Source organism: Syngnathus floridae, chromosome 17 (assembly GCF_059516105.1).
Source record: "Syngnathus floridae isolate MCC-2025c chromosome 17, RoL_Sflo_1.0, whole genome shotgun sequence".
In the NCBI taxonomy this organism is placed as follows: Eukaryota; Metazoa; Chordata; class Actinopteri; order Syngnathiformes; family Syngnathidae; genus Syngnathus; species Syngnathus floridae.
This window is the reverse complement of record NC_142429.1, coordinates 10,116,225-10,137,327: the sequence shown is the minus strand read 5'-3', so window position 1 is coordinate 10,137,327 and position 21,103 is coordinate 10,116,225. Positions and strand designations below refer to the sequence as shown.

The 21,103-nt window shown below is 40.9% G+C and overlaps 1 protein-coding gene and 2 non-coding genes across 4 annotated transcripts; all 3 read right to left on the bottom strand.

Moving 5' to 3' along the window:
* Positions 1–82: 82 nt before the first annotated feature.
* LOC148384401 (microtubule-associated serine/threonine-protein kinase 1-like) lies at positions 83–18,302 on the bottom strand. Of its 2 annotated transcripts, none has more exons than XM_088358147.1 (28): positions 18,008–18,302; positions 17,667–17,892; positions 14,986–15,017; positions 11,916–12,010; positions 11,609–11,684; positions 11,214–11,286; positions 10,650–10,810; positions 10,485–10,560; positions 9,639–9,848; positions 9,431–9,532; positions 8,555–8,687; positions 8,200–8,267; positions 7,958–8,034; positions 7,652–7,860; positions 7,450–7,588; positions 7,219–7,351; positions 6,969–7,134; positions 6,790–6,891; positions 6,286–6,408; positions 6,100–6,209; positions 5,846–6,006; positions 5,504–5,763; positions 5,251–5,436; positions 4,879–5,108; positions 4,682–4,804; positions 4,473–4,606; positions 4,193–4,380; positions 83–3,865 (listed from the first exon to the last, which is right to left on the bottom strand). In XM_088358147.1, the coding sequence occupies exons 2-28, from the start codon at positions 17,703–17,705 to the stop codon at positions 2,295–2,297; spliced, it is 4,977 nt and encodes a 1,658-aa protein (XP_088214273.1). In that variant the 5' UTR covers positions 17,706–17,892; positions 18,008–18,302; the 3' UTR covers positions 83–2,294. The 2 variants fall into 2 exon arrangements, with proteins under 2 accessions (XP_088214273.1, XP_088214274.1); XM_088358148.1 differs by having other exon boundaries at positions 5,251–5,433.
* On the bottom strand, positions 12,761–12,832 carry trnat-cgu (transfer RNA threonine (anticodon CGU)). The gene has a single exon. It is a non-coding gene; the product is annotated as a tRNA-Thr (tRNA).
* Positions 12,925–12,996, bottom strand: trnat-cgu (transfer RNA threonine (anticodon CGU)). Its single transcript has one exon. It is a non-coding gene; the product is annotated as a tRNA-Thr (tRNA).
* Positions 18,303–21,103: the final 2,801 nt, after the last annotated feature.

Here is a 21,103-nt window from a genome sequence, read left to right as displayed (position 1 = left end):
ATACTTAGCCAATGATCGTCCTCATTCTTCACGCCAGTCCAAGTTAATGAGTTGACAGAAAACAAACGAAAGATCATTTCTGCGGTTTTATTTTTTTATTTTTATAGCAACACACGAACTTAGAATACACATCCTCATGGCCATACATAAAAATATGAATCACAGTCGATCAGAAACGAGTGTGGAACCATACAATGGACACACTATAAAACATGACTGGCAACCCTCATCTCATAATGACACGGTACATTTAATATCTAAATGCGAAGACAGTTATGCCCATTATAATTTTAAAAATTTCCACTCGTGTCAACTTGTATTTGTCTACCAAATGTTTGCACAGTAGTAAGCAATTGTGTCTGAGGTTCTTTTTCACTTGGCATACAAGTCCTCTTTGTACTCAATGTCGTTGACAACATTAATGATACGTTCATGACCACTCTACTGTTCTTATTTGACTAACAGTGACTTTGGAAGTAAAAAAAAGTATAGTTAAATGTATAAATACAATTAAATTCCTTAACTGTGATATGGTTTGTAAACACCAGACAATATTTGACAAAAAATAAAGTGCAACTGTTTAACGCAAAAACAAGTGATTCCACTCTCAACTACAAACATAGCAAATTGCATGAAATAAAGTGATAAGCTTATATGGAAAATAAATACATAAACAAACGAAAAATAAATAACATCTTCAACGACATCAGCCGTTGTGACCAGACATCCACAAGATGGCAGTGTAAGGTGTTTTACACCACACAAGACCAAAATGTAACGGGGGGAAAAGTACACGTTTCTTTAAAAATGAACACACTCTTGAAACTATGTTTGGTTAAAATTGCACACGAGGAGTTTTAAAGAGGAGATTTTGATTCCTTGACACAAGGGTAGAGAAACAAACACTCGGATTTTATCTTGAAAGGGAGTCCTCTGTTTACGACGGACTTCCGTTTCGCTAAACGACGCTAACGCAGTGGGAAAGTTATACTTTACGTGACAAAGACTTCTAAATAGATTCAACCTGTACCTCTTGAATTACAGAAATTGCCTAAAATCCCAACAAACTCGTCCAGCAAATTGCATCCATCTACATGGCCAAATAATGAAAATCAAACGTGCACATGTTCTTTGTACAATAGCATCACAATTTCTTAACTTTTTTTTTTTTTTGTGACTAGACACAATAATAATTTTACACTTTGCATTGTGGCAATGCATGCGTTATTGTTTTTCTTTATAAAGTTGCAGTTATGAGGAGAAAACGCCGGTTTTTATCCCTTAAAAGTTTTTATCCTTACCCCTTGCATAAGATAATTATTTAATTAAACAGATCACTAAAATACATTGTTTTTGTGTGTGTCGTAGTCAGATGAAAACTGTTCAGAACATGTCACATGCATTCTTTTTCATGTACATTTAGCAGACACCGATATTTTTTGTAAACAAATGAAAGCACAACATTCTTGCACAATAAATTATGAAATATAAAATGTATCATCTATCAGCATATGTAGAAAAACTCAACATTTATGACCATTCAGTCCTCAATAAGACAATTCACATACAATAGCAATTGCGCACGTCAAAACGGAACACTTTGAAAGCAAAATAAATTTGCTTGCTTATTGCAACTACATTTTTTCTTTCCACCTCTACTGCTCGACGACACAATGTAAACTTGGTAATCCTGGACAGCTAAAGTGGCATTATTAGCACATTGCATAGTGTCCCTGTGCAAGTTCATCTCATTCTTAATCCCACTGGAATTCAGCCCTTCAACCAATCGGAACACCAGCCAGGTCCTTTAACAAGTATTTCGGTATTTGGTCCAGGCTCTAGTAAGCTACTCTTTTTTTTATCGGTTACTTTTACAATGATTATATTTTATCACTCTGCTAACCAAACTTAACCAAACTAAATCAAATGGAATGTGGTTTGCATGTGGAGATGGATGCAAAGTTTTTTTTCACAGTGTTTACTACCTTGTGGTCTTCATTATTTTTTTTTCTTATCTGCTTTTTAAAATTTCTTTGATTTTCCATGCATTTTTTTTTAAATATATCTAGAACACACAATGACAAAGACATCCACGGGGTTATATAATATGCTACAGTGCGTACACATTTTCAAACCATAATTGATGCATCTTTTTTTTTAAGGTGTCCCAAGTTTCAAATGGAGTTATTTCTTTTTAGGCGTTTGAATAAAAAGGTGTTAATTTTTATGATATGTTTGGGTGCTTCTACAGTAAAAGGCAATGCATTGGAGGGTTTGCTTCTTTTCTTCTCTTATCACGAATGATGCTTGGAGCCTCGAGTGTTTCCTTTATCCAACTGGAGAACACCACCGACAGATGTTTGAGCCCCACGGCGTCCGGATCCACTGGAAGCCTCCGCCTTTCCCGCTGAGCTGCCTCGTTTGTCCTCGTTTGACTTGGAGCTGTCTTTGGCCTTGGAAGAGTCTTGCGACCCCCCTTTCATAGGCCCAAGTACCGTTTTGGCAACGCTTGTGAGCTGCGTGACAAAGCTGCCTCTATCCCCGGGAGACATGGCGCGGGGCTTGCTGGAAAGAGGTGAAGATGCGTTAGAAGAAGGGGACATGGGGTTTTCTTCTAACACCTCCAGGTGGGCCTTGTCCTCCTTCACTCCCCGGTAGGTCTTTGACGCTCGCTCCACTTTGGAGCTGACAACACTGTGGACCTGCACTGGGGTAGGAACTGAAGGTGCAGGACCTTTAACCCTGGTGACCTCTGTTTTTTTATCTTCTTTCTCAACAGACTCTGTGGTTTTACGCGGTTTGGATGATTCTGTAGATGATCCTTTGCGGCAGCCGTTTTTGTCGGCACCTGCCGTGTGTTTGGTTTTGTCTTCGGCATTCCCTAAAGCTTTAGTTGAAGAGACACTTTCGATGTGAGCATCCTTGGCTTTTCTCTCTAGTGGTTGGAGGCACTTAGTTGTCCCTGGAGTGGAGACTTTCTCACAAGGTTTGCTTTTGGAAACAGTCGCCTCACTAGTCATTGCATTTTGAGGTTTGAGCCCCTGTTTCGGCTTGGTGGGCGGAGCTACTGCTGAAGATGATGTGGTCTGAGTTACAGTGGAACTCTGTAGAGCCCCAGAGGTGGATAATGTTTTATTTGGGTCAGCGGTGGATTCACTTTTTATCGTTTTGGTGTCAGTTTTGGACCCAGTAATGTTTTTCTCCGTTTCTGCTAACATCGTGTCACGGCTAAGTGGTGATTCCTGCCTTCCCAACCTTCTAACAGGTTTCAAACTAATGATTTCCCCTCCCAGTGGTGGAGAAGGGGAGGAAGAGGAGGAGGGAGAAGGTGGAGCAGGTCCATTTTCTCCTTCCATTTCAAGCAGACTCTGTAGGCTATGCTCGCAGTGGAAGGACTCTCTCCTGTAGTCCCCATGTGTGACCTCCAGACTATGCTTGCGCAGACTCACCCCTCCCGTCAGAGGAGAAGGCGACGACGATGAGGAGGAGGAGGAAGGCAGAACAGGTCCTCCAAGCTTCTCTGCTGATTGCACTCGTTGCAGAAGGGGAGATCTGGGCGGCTCGGCGCTTTTGGGACGAGGACGGGCGACGGGAGGCGACGAGTGTAGCTTGACGGGGAATATCTGCGTGGTGTTGGAGCTGCCTACCGTGTGGCCGCTGAGAGGCGGAGGAGAAGATGTGGTCGGGGAGGGGGTGTGGGCTAAAGGCGATAAGGGGATGTTGCCGGCCGATTTGCAGCGAGCAGAGCGGTACTGGCGGTGAAGTTTGGGCGATAAGCCGTGAAGGGAGCTGGGCCTCATGTGGTGTGATGTGGCTGGGGAGTTGGGGGTGCTTGATGCTGGGGAGCTGCTTTGGGAGGTCGTGCCTAGGGAGGGAAAGACATTTGAAAACAGCAGATTCACATATTTGCACATTTATTTATTTTTATTCATTCATTTATTTATTTCTTTATTTATTTATCTAGTTATGTGTTTATTTAGTTATTTATTTTTATTTTATATTTATTTATCATATATATATATATATATATATATATATATATATATATATATATATATAAAATTTTATTTTTTTATTTTTTTTTATTTGGCAGACCCCTGAGAGATATTATCATAATATAATAATATATAATATATAATTGTTTGCATGCAAAGAGAAGGATGAGCAAGCGCTCATGATTATCCCGACTAACCCATGTGTGGAGATTCCAAAGTGGATCGATAACTCTGAGTGGGTGAGCGGGCACAGAAGCTGTGGGTGGGAGATCCGGGTAGACTGTCTCCAGATGATAGCGAGCGATTCAAAGATGAGAGACTCCGACTCGTGTGGAGCAAATTGGATTGCTTGGTGATTTTTCTGAACAAGGAGCTACGCTTCTTACTGTAACAGAACCAAATGGATTAAATTGATTTGACTGCAGATAAGCTAAAAAAAAAAGAAAGTGTTTATTATTGCAAGTTGCATGAACTCACTCTTGCCCCTCTTTGGCTCCTGGCCTTTTGCTGCGTCGTGCCATTTTGCATTTATAGCTGGTCTTGCGTGCAGGTCCAACTTTTATCGATGTGTTCTCAAAGGGCGTGGTCGTAACGGTCACCTTGTTTCCACTCTGAAGATTAAATATCACTCATGTTAATTTACAATTTATTTATTGGACTGGTGTCGATAGATAACTCCATCTCACCTTCAGGATGAGCTCCACCACCTCTGTATGGACCAGACCGTGAACTGACTCTCCATTTACGTGAGTGATAAGATCACCAGCACTAAGTCCAGCTTCTTGGGCGGGACCGCCATCCTCCACATGCTAATATAAAAAAAAATGGACTTAGTTAACTAGTGGTGGACAGCTTGACCTGGCCCCACGTGGTGCTCACTCACCCAGACCATATGGTGGACGCTGTAGACATCACTGTCGCCTATGTAGACTCGGATTGCTCGGAGAGTGAAGCCGTACTTCTTCCCGGAGCGATGGATGGTGATCGGGGAATGGAGGACGTTGACCACTGGACAGTAGTCTCGACTGGGCGAGGAGTCCCGAGAGGAGGGGTTGGACGAGAGGGAGCGAGGAGACATTGGGCTCGCTAGGGGGGAGGCTCCATGTTGCTCCACTGAGGGGAGGAGAATTAAATATTATTTTTTTAAATTAATTATTTATATATAATATATTTTTTAAAATTAATTAATTCATATTAATCCAATATATCAATTTGTAATTAAAAAAAAAAAATTAGATGGTGTGTGATGTCTTACCTGCAGGAATGATGACGGATAAAGCAGTGGCAGAAGCAGATTTGATGACTTTATTTCCTGGTCTGGAGTTGCGTTTTTCTCCTTCCGCTGAGAGCTGCTGGTGCCGGACTCGCCGCAGCACCAAGTCCGTGGTGGCCCCCCTGGCTCCTTGGGGCTCTGGAATCCCCAGAACAGCAGCACTGGCTGCTAAACAAAACAAGTGTAAACATTTCAAGATTCCACTTTAATTGTGATCTACTGGTGCTTTTCTGACCTCCAGCTGTGACCCCATTACTTTCTTTAAGGAATGTCTTCAGATCACTTTGGGAGGAGATGGTACCCATGGCTCCTTCTAGAGAAGTGCCCCTGACCTTCACTTGAGGCTGGCTCCTAGATTGGGATTGTTCGGAATCGACCTCGAGAGGTGAGGCCAAGCGGTGGGTATCCATGAGGGCAGAGAAGCGCCTTCGGGCTCCTGATGGAGGACTGTAGTCGCTCTCAATGAAGGAAGACTCAGAGCAGGACAAACGTTTCCTATAAGTTGGTCACAAATAAAATCAGAAAGCAATTCTAAAAGCATCACAGGAAAAGATTATTTGTCTTATTTGTCACTCACATCTCAGGTGATCCAGTCCTCCAGCTCTTGTCCCTGAATGTAAAACTACCGAGACTTTCCCTCTTAGCCATTCGGTCCTCTCTTGGAACTTTGTGTTCCCGTAAAGTTACACTTGGGGTTTTATGCTCCAACTGGGACAGATGTTCCATACTGCTGTACACCTGCAAGAAAAATATTACAGCTATGAGGTGCTTTTGCAAAGAGCTGAACAATGGTTTGAAAATAGTAAGAAATGGCTTCCAAGCAGGTCTGACCTTACTAAAGCGGGGCGAACATGAAGAAAAGCGATGTAACTCCACAGGCTCATCATCATTGGTATCATCTTCATCGTATGAATGCACGTGATGGTAGCGCTCAGACCGTGCTAATGCGGGGAGAATAAAAAAATGATAATTAGCTAGCCCGAAAATAAAGGTCGGTGTTCTGATTTTAGATCGTACTGTCAAAATAACTTGTATCCTCCTCCGACTCTAGGTGAGGGATGAACTCGGCCTTTTGTCTGAGCAAGCTGTTCCAGTTCACCTCTGTGAAGAAGGGGTGCTGCTTCACTTCAAAAGCGCCCCCTATTGGGCAAAGATTGGGGTGGGCGAATATGGAGAAGCGGGGGACAAAGAGAAGGGCAGAAATCAAGAAAAAATGCAAAAAAATGAATGGAACCAAGAAACTTCAGACACCTATTAATTAGTAACCTTGCATTTATAAAATATTGAATAAAAAAATAATAGAAAGTTAAAGAATGCGTTTCATTGTCAAAAGACAAGCAAAGAATATTTATTTATTTATTTATTATTTTTACTTATTATTTAATTGTGTCATGAATAAGCAAAATAGATTTAATGTCACATACTTTTTCTTTTAAATTTAAAAAAAAGAATCTTAATTTCATTTTTTTTCTATCGAAGGCAGTATAAAAGCGTACAAGAATGTAAAACTAACTTACAGACCTGTTCCTAGTCGAACAAGTGGATTTGTCTGTAATAGAGAGGAGATGAGATGTTGGGCATCAACAGGAAGTGCCTCGTCTCCTTCAGGCCATACGATATCATCTGTAAAATAAATCACATGAAATAAGCAGAATGATAAAAAGTTGGATTTAAAATGCTGCTTTTGATGCTACTCTCACCTGTTATAACTTGTCCAAACAGCTCCTCTGGAGTGTCTCCAAAAAAAGCCACACACCCCACTAAGAACTCATACAAGATGATCCCCATGGCCCACCAGTCCACGGGTTTTCCATATCCTTGACGAAGAATTACCTCAGGAGCGATATACTCTGGAGTTCCACACACCTCCAGGCAAAACAATATTTTACTCCATTAGTTGGACTGGAGCAAAACAAAAAGGCTGTGTAATATTTCCGTGCACTCTCCTACCTGTTTATCCAAAAACTCCCGAGTGTCCTTTTCGATGTGTCCTTCGTACAGGTTGGTGGTCAGACTCATTAGACCCATTTTAGACAGGCCAAAGTCGGTAAGCTTGATGTGACCCATTGATGTTATTAGAAGGCTGAGCAAATGGATGCAATGATAAGTGATTTTTCAACACTGCTCCATATCTTTTTTATATTATATATTTTTGCATACATTAGAAAAAAAAGATCTTACTTGTCAGGCTTGAGGTCACGATGGACAATACCATAGTTGTGTAAGTATTCAAGAGCAAGGACAGTTTCAGCAAAGTACATCCGAGCCATTTCCACCGGTAGGGCCCCGATGTTCTTCAGCAGAGTAGCACAGTCTCCTCCTGATAATAAATTCACAACTTGAGTTGGTCACCAATATTTTCCCCACCCAAAATGTTCCTCACCTTCGACGTACTCCATGACCATGCAGAGGTGCCGACGGGTCTCAAAGGAACAAAACATGGAGACCACAAAGGGGTTCTCGGCAAATGTGAGGATGTCTCTCTCCACGAAGGCCTGTTGGATCTGGTTCCTTAGGATCAGGTTCTGCTTGTTAATTTTCTTCATGGCAAAACGCTGGCGTGTCTCCAGGTGTCGGACCAGATACACAGCACTGATAAAAAATAAAAAAAAAAACATTCAAGAGTTATTGTCGATTGCTAGGCATTACTTGCCTATAGTGGTTCATCATCATCATCTTCTCTGCTTACCCATATGCTCCATGACTAATGAGCTTGATGGTCTGGAAGTCTGCTTCACCTGGTGGTTTCATTGCTCTAATCTTACCCTTTGGATAACAGAGTATTGAGTCAATATCTGCCTAGCAACATAGCTATTCAAATATGAATAATCATTCTTGAGCGTGACGTTGCAAGGTATGGACAAAATATTGGATAGTGAATTTAGAAGTTGTATATGGAGAGTAGAAATACAGTAAAATAATATAACTCACCTCTGTTGAGTCATCTGTTTCAGGTGTTAGAGGTCCTTCGCTGTCATAACTATCAAGGTTTACCATTTCTGATAAAGAACATAAATCAGAATTAGTTGTGGATTAAATATGGAAGGCAAGCTGCTTTGTACGCATATTCCCAAAATATTGGGCCACCCAGGACAATACTTTAAACTTACTTGTAAAATTTTATTTTAATTCATTAATTAATTTATTTGTAATTCAATGTAATTCATTAATGTATTTACTTGTAATTTAATGTAAGCTACAAATCGTTGACATGATGTTTATGTTCTACAAGCTTGGTGACCCAATACTTTTGCCTTAAGTGTAGTTTCCGCCTTGCCCTCCTCACCTTCGATCGGGTCCCTGGTGAGTCCCAACTGACTGACAATATAACGAGGGATGTCAGTTTTCATCAGGTGACCCTCCTTGGCAACATCCTCCGCCGCTTCCAGCAGATGGTAGAACTCCTCAGGATTGAATTCCTGGGTGGTGCAATTTAACATGGATGAATAAAATTGCTGTCAATTTTTTAAGAACACTTAGGCCTCCTACACTACTGTATTGTAATGTTGGAGATAACATAAACTGCTGCTAGTTGGAAACAATCGCCAAAATATATCATATCATTCAAAAGCAGTGACATTTAGAAAATGGGAGGCGAAGGTGGAGAGGTGAATCATTTCCCTGCATGTGTCACCTGTCAATCAAAAAACGCATCAGCGTGTGACTGGCAGAGGTGAGGGGGATTGATAGATGTCGCACTAAAATCCCCAGACACACTCCGAAAGGCATCTTCCAACTTTAAATGGCATCATTGTCATGGTCTGCCTGCCTGCGAGCAACATTGGACCGCTGCCAAGTATTAGTCACACTCTTCCAGGGCAAATTTTAATCTAAATGCAAATACCATCCTGACAAACAGATGGTTGTTTTTTTTTTTTTTCCACCTGATCGATGTTAAATGTTTGGATTTTCTCCTTCCAGGACCTTAAGCATAAATTATTATGCTTAATATTGGGCAGATAAACGAATGCTAATGTTTATTTATATATATTTATATTAAGATTCACACAAAAGCAATTGCACTGTGGGGTAGTAAAAAAAATAACATCCATAACGTCCATTTTTTTTTTTTTTTTTTACAACCTCATTGTACCTCAATTCCATTGAAGTTGAGATGTTGTGTAAAATAAAAACAAAATGTATGAGTGAAGAGTCATCTTACCAGGCACTCCAAGAGCCTGGCAGGTCGGGATATGATGATGAGAAGCTTTTTCACCAACTCTGTGACAAACGCCACTTCGGAACTCTCTGAACGTTCAAAGGCCTGCCATTTCAAAAATATGAGAACGATTCAAGAAACAGCAATGCGAGCGGATTTTTTTATTGCACATCAATAAATAAATCCTGTGTTGTTATTTACTTCCACCTACATCATTGAGGAGCTTCTCCAGGTTTTCCTGCAGCTCGAAAAAGTAGACAGATGTGATGAGTCCCTCGCAGGATTTGGTGAGGCAATCCCGAGAGAGCTCAATGATCTGGTGGTGGATGAAGCTGAGGACTCCATCGGCCAATGGGAGAACATTTTCAGGAGCGTAAGCGTGGATAAACTCTGCAAGCTTCCCTTCCATCTGCGCTGTAGCCTAGCGGAAAAAGATTTTGAGACTTTTCCACCATACGATGTCAATTTAAATTGATTTGTCTCAAAACATTAACTACAATTGCATTTTATGAAGCTTTTAGTTAGTTTCCTTTCGAGGCTCTCGAGACATTAAAATCTAATGAGGTGAAGAATGTAGTTGCGCTAGAGCGAACTGTGAACAAGACATGCAGATTCAAATTAAATCTCAATCATAGAGATGTTCATTCAATGGAAGAAATGACACTGGTTAATAAATTATTACTATTTTTTTCTAAATCAAAGATGCAAGTCAATTTTTCTGTCATATTTTTAAGAATATTTATGAATTAAATGTTAGCTTTAGCGACAGGTGATTTATTTTCAGAAACAATGATCAAATCTGCATTGCTTAAGATTTTACAGGTCAAACTTAAAAAGAACAATTGGAAATATCTACAAAACTTCATGTACTGTTAAGCAGTGTGATTGGGACATACCATAATTGTTGATTAATAATTAAATTAAGGTTGAGCCTCTCACAATACAAGTTGCTTTTGTCTTCCTGTATTTTTACTTTCACTTCCTTTTGTACGTTCTCTCGTTTTCACTTTCACTTGTGTCTGTGGCGCTCAAGTGTTATTTGACATTTATTTCTCACCTTTGGAAAGCGTTCTTTGTACACGTGGTTCATCATGACTATCTCGTTATCAATGCAGGAAGAGGAACGTCCTGGGCTGGAAAGAATTATAATACAGAAAGATGAAAATCTCAAAGGGCTTATCTGCACACTAAATTCTTGTGCTGTCGTGATGATGCTGCTGACCTGAGACTGCGAGATCGTGGACGCATGTGCGGAGAAGAGCGTCCGCCATCATCATCTGTGATGCTCTCCGAGCTGCCAAAATGCTTGGATAAGAAGTGGAGCTCATCCATGGTGGGCTGGAACGGCAGCTGGTGCAGCCGCTCATGAGAGGAGCTGGACGACTAGAGAATTACGTGACATGGGGAGGAGAGGAGAACAGAGGGCGGAGCAGGAACAGGAAGCACATAGGATGGGGACAGGAAGTTAAACAGGAAGGAGAAAAAAAATTGAGGTGATAATGAAAAAAAAAAAAGCACAAGCAACACAAAAGACCGACACAATGACACTTTGGCCCTTTAAACTTGCTAACAGATTGACTTCCTGGTATTATCACATCCAATCATTTTCTCATTTCCTGCTTAGGGTCGTGGGAGTAGCTACAAGTTTTTCTCTATGTTTTAAAACTAGTAGCAAAACATCTGTTAGAAAGATATTTAGCTCTTTGAGATCACGTCCCACTTGTTCCACCATCATTGTGCCTTCTTAAATAAAATGAAGATGCTTTTTTTTCAGTCAATTACGTACTGTTGAGCTGGGGGTATTGGTGCCATAACCAGATGAGGGCAAAGATGCTAAAGACCAACGTCGTCCATCAGCCCTGTTGAAAAAAAATACAAAACATCTTACTGACATGTTTCTAGTATTTGCACACCAGCTCTGAAATAATCCTAAACCTCAACACGTGTAAAAAAAACCACATGAACAGAATAGGGAGTCAATAAACAGAGAGTAGCTGTGAATGTAATGACTTGGCCCAGGCACTCATGAGTCAGCCTGTTGGGCTGCCAGAAACTGTGCCTGCCTGCTTCCCAGCATGTGTAAGACCTCACACAACAACAACACCTCCTGGATCATCATCTGGTGTGCACTTGTTGTTGCCACAGATTATAGCACAACAGAAAAACACTATGTATAGTGACCTTCTGGAGGAGGCGAAGGAGAAGTGCGCAGGGGTGCTTGGAGAGAAGTTTCGTGGGCTGTCCAGTGGACTGCTTCCTGAAATACAAGACACAAAAAGTCAAATAAGCTATAATCAAGCTCCATTTCCTGTGAGTAAAGCCAAATGTTCTCGGAAGTAGCCTGATTAGCACAAAACAATAAACACGAGTGAAATTAGATTAAAAATGATAAACCTTGTAGTGTTTGTTGGATTTTAGACCCGCCCCCAAAATATATTGTAATAATAATTTTTGTTGAAGTGTGGCATGATGGCGCTACTGTACTTACCGAGGTGTCCGGGGAGAGGGAGAGGGGAGTGTGGGCGAGGCAGAGTGGGGGAGGTGGTGGTCAAGATGAGGCTTTTTCTGTTGCTTGTTCGACAACTATAAATAAAAACACAAATATATACAGTACATACATTAAAAAATATATAGATTTTTTTTTTTACATTGTAACATTTTACCTCATCGCTTTACCCAACCAAGAATATCCTGATCGATCAAGTCTACTGAGAATAAACCAGCCTCATGGATATTGATCGTAAATGCCGATACTGCATTTTGTGAACTGGATCAATGACATTATGGTCTAACATTTACACAGCAATACCTCCCATGCCCTCAAGATGGATGGACACTAACTAGCATCTACTGTATTTACCTCAGGCAAGTTCATAGAGCAACACAAACGGTTTACAAAGTGGATTTCAAAGTGATGCTCAGAGTACTTTCGTGGTTGTTCAAGCTCAAGCGAGGGCAGGAGAAAGCCAGGCACTCAGTGAATTGAGCCTGGAGAACACAGGCAAGTCACGCAAGATGCATGATGGAGAAAAAGAAAGTCCTAATTCTGATCTGACCGCTGCATGATGCATCTGACCAATTCGTAAAAAGGTAATTTTATGTAAAACAAGGAAAATAATCAGCGGGAGCTCAGGGCACTCCCAGTGGTGCTCATCATCCTCATAGGTGGAAGGTAAACATGACCTAGATTTTTCTCATAGTTTATTCACACTGCACAAACACGCCATCGGTATTGTGTGGCGTATAATGTCATTGTGAAAAAAAAATGCTCTTATAAAGCCAAGCTGTCATCCTTTGTATACAGCAGAAATAATTGGGACTTAATTGAACACAAGGTACGGATGGGGGTTGAACCCACGATCTTCGGTTTACGAGACCGACGCCTTACCACTTGGCCACCGCACCTGATAATGTAGTTTTGAAAAAAAAATGCTCTGATAAAGCCAAGCTGTCATCCTTTGTATACAACAGAAATAATTGGGACTTAGGTGAACACAAGGTACGGATGGGGGTTGAACCCACGATCTTCGGTTTACGAGACCGACGCCTTACCACTTGGCCACCGCACCTGACACTACCTGAGGAGTAACTGATAATCAGCCCGGGCACCACCCCGCCACATTTGGAATTCACATATGCGTATACAGTATGTAAATATATTTGTGTCATACTGCAGGTGTCACGTGCACAAACTATTGACTCTCATTAAAAGTTCAATCCACTAGATAGGACCAAGGTGGGGGCATTATTACAACTGGATCTATTCGCTTCTGGCTGTGCTGTGAGTGAATGTAAATGAACAAAAAAAAAAAGCACTCAAGAAACCAAAAGTTAGTAACAGGAGTAAATAAAGGATGAAAGAGTGAGACAGTAAAAGCTAGTATGCGTGTTTTATACACGAGCTGAGCCCTAATGGGAGAGCGGACACAGATATCACCCAAGGGCCCTTCGCTCTATCTCAGCCTTTCCATCCTTCACCTCTTGCATAACCTCCATTTTTTTTTCCACGCTGTACTTTCGTCATGCTTCTACATTTGCATCTTGGAGGTTGCACACGTGTCTTGATGTCTTATAGCCAGTGAGAAGTTGATTATATACGAGAGTAGCGTTGTTGAACTGTTGACTCTTCTCATGACATTTAATCACATTCACTCTGATTGGCTGGATGCAATCCAGGGTGTATGCAAAGTCCGCTGGGTTATTCTCCAACACGCCCACGACCCGAATGAGGATAAGCGATATAAAAAAAAAAATGGCGAGATGGATGGATAATAATATTCAGATAATTAGCTCTCTGCACAAGATAAACTGCACACTAACAGTGCTCTGTAATGGAAGCTGCTTTATTTGATCTTTTTTTTACTTATTATGTGATCAACTGGCAAATTTCATCTCAAATTTTTCCTTTAGTGTGAAAATATTTTGTTTCATATTTGCTATCACTGAAGCACACAATTGTGTGACTCGGATGAATGTCAGCACACACAAGAAAAAAATAATATCCTTTTTTTTGTCACTGTAGCACCCACCTCCCAACTCATAATGTTGATTCAAGTGGCCACTTAATTATCCCTTTTAACCCTACTTTAAAAGGGTGCCATAAAAGGTCAGTGTTGATGGAACAATGACGCAGGTTCCTCTCCAACCTCGCCGGGTAGAGCACCATCAGCTTGCTGTCTTTGCCACTTATTCCTTATTCAACATGTTGAGTGCAGTAGATTGTGACGCGAGCTGTCAGAACGCAGCAGGTCTCTCAATGCCCCACAGAGCTCCAAGCTGATTTCAAAGTACAATGGTGTGTGTGTGTGTGTGTGTGTGTGGGACAGTGCAGCAAAAGAGTCAACAAGGGATTGTGGGTCATTTTTCCATGGTATGGTTGTTACATTTATGATGACATTTCTTTCCATTGGCTTTCACTTGGGTGCACATAAAGATGAGCTTTTTACTAAACGACGAATGAATGAATGAATGATGATGAAACCAAATGGAGATCCAAGGTCATGTGGAGTGTTACATAACATAGACTTCAAGATTTCTGCAGAAGGGCAAAAGCTGGTGAGAATGCACGTTATGTATTCTCAGAATGTCTCTGCAGTGTTTGCCTATGAATGGATGGAGGAGGTAGAGAATGTGAAGTCAATGAACTTATCTATAATGTATGGTGGCTGGTCATATCCTACATGGGGAGATGGGATTGGGTACGAACGCCCGGCCTGCATTGAAATGAAGGACGGCTCGAGTATTGAAAAGAAAAATGGCAGTCGTGAAGCAAAAAAATTATAAAAAAATTATTTTAAACTGGAAATTCCATTTGTATAATTATTTTAAACCAAACTAAATAACTGAAGAACAGTAAAGACAAGCAAAATAGGCAATATTTGATTTCAGCACCACGGACAGCTGCCAGGCTCTGACAGCCGTCACTCCACCTTACTTCACACACGCACAACATTCCAAATCACACACACCACTGAGCATTCTTAAAGGAACACTCTTCAGGGATAAAAGATGGAGGGAGCAAGGACAAAAGAAAAAGGAGAAGTGAAGATAAAACTCACCTGCTGCTTTTGCGAGGCAGTGGCAAATCCTTCTGGAAGAAACAGAAAAATACACACAAAAAGAGATCAGGTACAAAAAAAGTATCTGGGCGGGTAAAGTCCGAGCTAGCACATCAACCCCAGAGTAGGAGAAAATATTTTTTATTCTTAACTAAACAATATTGTAAAAGACTATACTCAGGCTATTTTAGCTGCTTTTGTGTAAACCTTTAAACATCTGCTCGCCGTCCCGCCGAGGGACTTTTGGCTCTTCGGGCAATCATAAGTTGGCACATTAAACAAAGTGCAGCTGTCTAAAGGCCGTGGTTTTCCACTTGAGAAACTTGAGTGGAAATGTAGGTCAACCCACATTTATTGAATGTTGTGGTCGTCTCTGCACGCCGGCTTTTGAGCAGGAGAAATAAACAAGCCACAGCTAGACAAGGCAGAGTTATGATTGTGTCACACTGTACTCACAAATTGGCATAATCATTTTCCAAGAAATGTCAAAGCAAGGAAAAATCAGCATGACTGTCTACGTCATTCTCTTTTGTTCATATGTTGTTGCGACTCAACAATTAAATTGAATGTCTGTGATGGGAATGAGATGAAAAGATGAGTTTATTAGATAATTAGGCAGAAATCTGCAAATATAATTTGATAATTAAGTCAAAAGCATGGAGTGAGGCCAACGAGGCCACAGACTATGCGCAAAAATCAAATCTTTATGCAAACATGGCCTTAATTAGACTACTAGAAATTCAACAACATTAATTCTCCATCACTTGCACATTAGAATGCCAGCTGCTATCTTTTTTTCTTTCCCTTAACAATGTGGCCTGGCAAACATTGTTAAACATAGGCAAATAATATTTGGGAATACTTTTGTGAATTCTCCATAAACAGCACAAAATATATGCAGGGAATAAACACTTTATTTATATAGACATTGCTCTGAGATCTGGCCTGTGATTTGTTTATTTAAATTCACTGAGCCCGCCCCCAAAATCTATTAATTATCTACAGAAATTTGCAAGATAAACATTGTGGCATGGCTAAGATCAGAAAACTGTTGCCAAGGTCTCGACAACACCCCTCCAGTTTATAATTTAGAATGCAAACTAAATGAATTAAAGCGGCCAGGCCTGGGGCTTAAAAATGAATTACTCGCTCGACTGTATGTTCACATTATACTCACTTATTAATGCATTGAAATCCAGTTCATGTGCATTTTTGGATAAATTAATTTTCCAAATCCGGCTCTTACCACACAATGAGTTAGCCTATGTGACAACCCTCCGTAAAATTTTATGGAATAATTTCAAGTGACCTTTGCCCTCTAACTGCAGGGGAGTGGGATGTGTCGCCATATGGTTGCACAAAGAATCATGTGGATGTGAAAGCAAGAGCAAAACAGTGGCTTGATGAGACCCAAGGGAATGACGAGGCCAGCCAATCAGATGTCAACACATATTTTCACACTATATGCACACACAGGCAGACAGAGGAGCTAAATGTCAACATATATATATTGTCTTATAATGTGAAGAAATTTGCCAGACAATCATTGTCTCACCTAGCAAAGGCTTTGGTGAGCCTGACACTATGATGATAAATTTCCCTGCAGCTTATTATACATCATGGCAGCACAGCCAGGAGCTTAGTGGTGGAGATAATGAGACATGAAACCATCAGCACACTTGACTAGTAATCCTTCCTTGATACCTTTCTCCATCCTCTCATAATAGGGGTCAATTTGCAGCTAACCAGTTTCAAAGTACAAATTCCAAGCCTTTGCGAGCAATTTGTGGTTGGCACGTCGCGAACGGAATGAATAAATGGAAATAAATGCAAAGAGAGACACACACATGCGCATAAGAGGCTGCGCTCCGCCCGGCAGGCTGCTCATCTCTGCTCAGTACACTTGACTGAATCATGCAGAGATTTGGGGATGGGTGGGGGGTGTATGACCCATGATTAAGCAGGAAGCTTCATATCGGATGAGCACAGTGGTTTGCGTCAGCACGCATGGGGTGGGAATCATTTGAAACATTTTGTCAGACACATTGTTTGGCCTACTTAAGATCTTCTCATTATAGCCGTGATCCTACGAGAAGATGAGAACAATGATGGGCTTGAGAAAACATACTTTTGGGACCATTAGGAAAGAGAGCATTCTAATAGTACAACAGAGTAGTCATATAAATGTAACTTTTTGCTCATTTCTTTAAAATATTTTTTATAAAATGCCCCAGCTGTGCAGCTTCAAAGACCTGCCAATTTTAAATTTTACTATTTGGATAATAGAATTTGAGGATTTTCCTGTTGCTTTTAATATGTTTGACTCATTGTTATTGTACACAATAATACATAATATATCATTTAATTATGTTTATTGTTTGATATTATAAGATCATATACCTTTATTAATGTATTTACTCATTTATTGTTATCTTTGTATATATGCAAAATGCATTGATTATGCAATTATAGTACTATATTATGTTTTCTGTAGTTTTGTTTTTAAACAATTATCCAATTCATTGTTGAATTAGGCAAAAGTTGAGTTACTAGTGCACAACACGGAAACAACAGTGCCATGCATTATTTAAAAATAAAATCTAAGTAGTATGAAGATTAGACGATACACGCAATAAAAATCGACGATCACGTCACATAGGCGATGTCAAGCATGAGCTCACCTGCAGCCTCCGGCGTCGTATTATGCCCGAGTCATCCATGGCTTTAACAAGTGCAATATGATAATCAAATAATCAGCTCGTTCTGATCTGTGTTTGGACTTCAGATTCCTTCCGAGCTGCACTGCAACAGAGTCCTGAGCTGAGGGGTCCGGTGTCACGTCGAGGAGGAGCACGTAAAGACACAAATGTCAAGCGGCCCCATTGTGTCTACTCGGAATCGACGTCACTATAAAAAAAAGGGGGAAAAAAAGCAGAACCTCACTGTTGACAGCCGAGCATCCTTGACACCAGGTTTGCTGCGTTTCTTAAGGAAGTTGGGACTCCAATTTAGAAGCACGAACCTGCTCCTGTCTAGTCCTGCTGTGTCACAACAGTACCAAGAAGAAACGCGAGCTTCTTTCCACGCGAGAACTGCGACTTCGAAAGCCCAGCTGGGCCAAATGCCTATTTGACGTCTTGCAGAAGGGCAGCCGAGAGTCGCTTACTCATACCAGAGCGACCCGATAAGACAAATCTCGATAAAACACAGTTTCCTCTTCAGTCGTCCATCTTCACTTGCAATAAAACTGGGAAAGCTTTAGCAGCAGCGGCAACGCGATATTTTGTGACTCCTTTCTGGGATTCCCTCTCGCCCCTCCTCCTCTTCTTCATCCCTCCTCCTCGGCGCTAACGACTCACGCTCTCCTCACATCATTGGAGCTTCACGCAACGTGCGCCGTGATGCGTCATCACAAGTCTCCCGTTTTGGTTGAGTCCAGAGCAGGCTCGGTCGGAACTGGTTCAAGAAGCGACATTCAGCACCATAGATAGTGACACGAGGTTGGAGAGATGGATGGTGGATGGCAAACAGGGAGCATGAAACACATAAAAACAAGACAGTAGGAAAACTAAATATAATATAAATAGATAAAACATCACAGGTGTCTTAAGATGGTCTATTATTTTTGTCTATATTCCAGATGGGGGTCATTATTGTTACATAATGACTTGGGTAGATCTTTCACACATGATATTATCAGCAGGCCCCTTCCAGAAGGCAGTTTGACCTCCCAAAGTCTTTTTAAATGTCTTAATAGTAGCTTAATGTTTAATTCATTGCAATATCACAATATGCATGACAATATCAAATACAAAAGATGTGATCAAGTTTAAAAAAACAAAAAAGTTTTGCTCCAAAGTTGCATAAAGTGGATGATTTGACTCTTAGTCAAATCAATTTAACAGAATTAGTGACAGAATGTACGCAGGGATGTCGCCAGGAAAACGATCCAGTAAGCAGGCTGTTGTGCGTCAGATTAAATGAAGCTATGAAGGCCATCTGCTTGGCAGTGAGAAGCCAGACTGTCTCTGTGTTGACACATCGGGGCTTTGTTTTGTGGCCTGGAGGCAAGCTGTGCAAACCCCAACACGCACACCTTCACAGCACCATCAACCTCGCTCGCAGCTACACGAAACCTTGTTACCTCTCTGCTCCATCAAAGCTTGAACAAAAGCCCTTCTTAGCCAACACTCCAGAGGACACAGCGGAGAAATGAGGCAACAGATTAGTGCTACAGCACCAGAAGCGTAAAAAAGCCAAGTGCAGGTGGACGTTGTGCCCAAAGGGAAGCAATTAATTGAGTTTCACAGTGGCCTCATTTTAATTGTTGTGAAATGAATTGCTTGCACTAAGCAGCTTTTGGACACAGACGAGATGATGGCGCTGTCATATCCGCTTACATAATGATGGGGTAATCCTTTTGAGTTTGGGGAGTCATGACAACTGTCCAGCTTTGTTGATATCCTTTTTTTTTTTTTAAATCGTTGCTACAACAAACAAAGCCAGGCAAAATCCATCTATTAATTGCTAAGGCTCTATGACCTCCTTGTGGTCGGTGATTGTATTACAACAGAATTGTGGTACGACAGGATTAAAAAAATAATGCAGTGTCATAAGAATATTTGCGTATTCCATATCGAGACAGTCATCATTTGGAGTCGGCACCCTGTGTCTGAGAGTAGGGCAGCATCCAGCCAACATTAATCCTGATTTCCACATCGTCTCTTTTAGAATCAGCCTCTCCCGCTGACAGCCCGCAGGCTTCCTCCTTAAATCCTCTTCAGTGCTGGATGACATCCTGCTTGCCTGCCTCAATAGAGAAGGGACACCATAAGAGGATTGTTATACACTCCAACCAAAAAGATAAATGCAAACAAATGGTGAAAAAAAAACCTGGACATCAAAGGTCAAAGGTCACATGAGAACACTTGCCCAAAAAAATAGCGGATCTGCAACTTGATGATTTATAATGCACAGAATTTGATATTGTATTGTACTGTGTCTTTTAAACACATTTTAAAAACACCTATTGTGTATAATAATAATATTTCAAAGCAGGCCCTTTCATGCATGAAGGTATTTTGTTGCCGCCTATGAATGGGATCCGTCGATTTGTGAAGGAACAGATTGATACACAACAGAGAGGAGACAAAAAGCTTTTGTTGTATTATTCATCTTTTCCCCGCGATGCTAAAGCTGCAGGGGGAGAAAATAGTCAATAAAAGAGACACAGAGAACAAAGGCCAAAAAAATGTTCTGAGCGAAGAAGAGCTTGGGAGCCTGGGGCTTTTGTGTGTATGTGTGTGTACTAGTGTTTTAGTCTTTCGTATGAATGGTAATTGGATGCAGCCTCAAAGCAGACTTGGCAAGAACCAACCAGTAGATGAAAAGACCTTGCTACACACAAGTAAGCCTCTTACAATGAACGAGAAGAGTACACAACAACATCACTAAAATGGCTAACAGCTGTGGCTTTGTGTTGTGAGCATATTACCTGCACTGACCTCTTGTAAAATGTCATTTCAGAAGCCGAGGGATGGGATCAATGCATCTTGACTTCAATCAAAATGTCCATTCGCTTTCCATCTTCCATCAAAACCATAATATGAATCTGTCTGGGTGCTTGTCAAGTGATATATTTTTCCAGTAGAGCTTGGAATAAGTCTCGGAATTTTATTGACTTTCTGTTGGAGGACAGGATACTAAATACATGCATAATTGCAATTTAATGTAAATGAGAAAAACATCATGACCAAATACAGACATATATATTATGCTTATTTAGGAATTCTACCTAGTCACCTGTCATTGTGAGGTTATTTATCAAAGGAAAAATGGCAGTTGTTTGTTTACATTCCAATTTCAGCATTCCAGGACTTCTCACTGGTCAGTATAGACTTCGTCCAAGTTCCTCTTGCTCATCAACATGAGGGAATTAAACTCTGGATCTCCTATGGCAATGTGAAGGACGATTTCCTGCATCTTGGCACCACCAACAGGCCAATTGTGGAACAGCAGTTAGCCAACATAAGGATCATGATATTTTGGGTTATAAAACACTGAGGAGGTGCTGCATGAGTTTGTTTTAACAATTATTATTATTATTATTATTGTTATT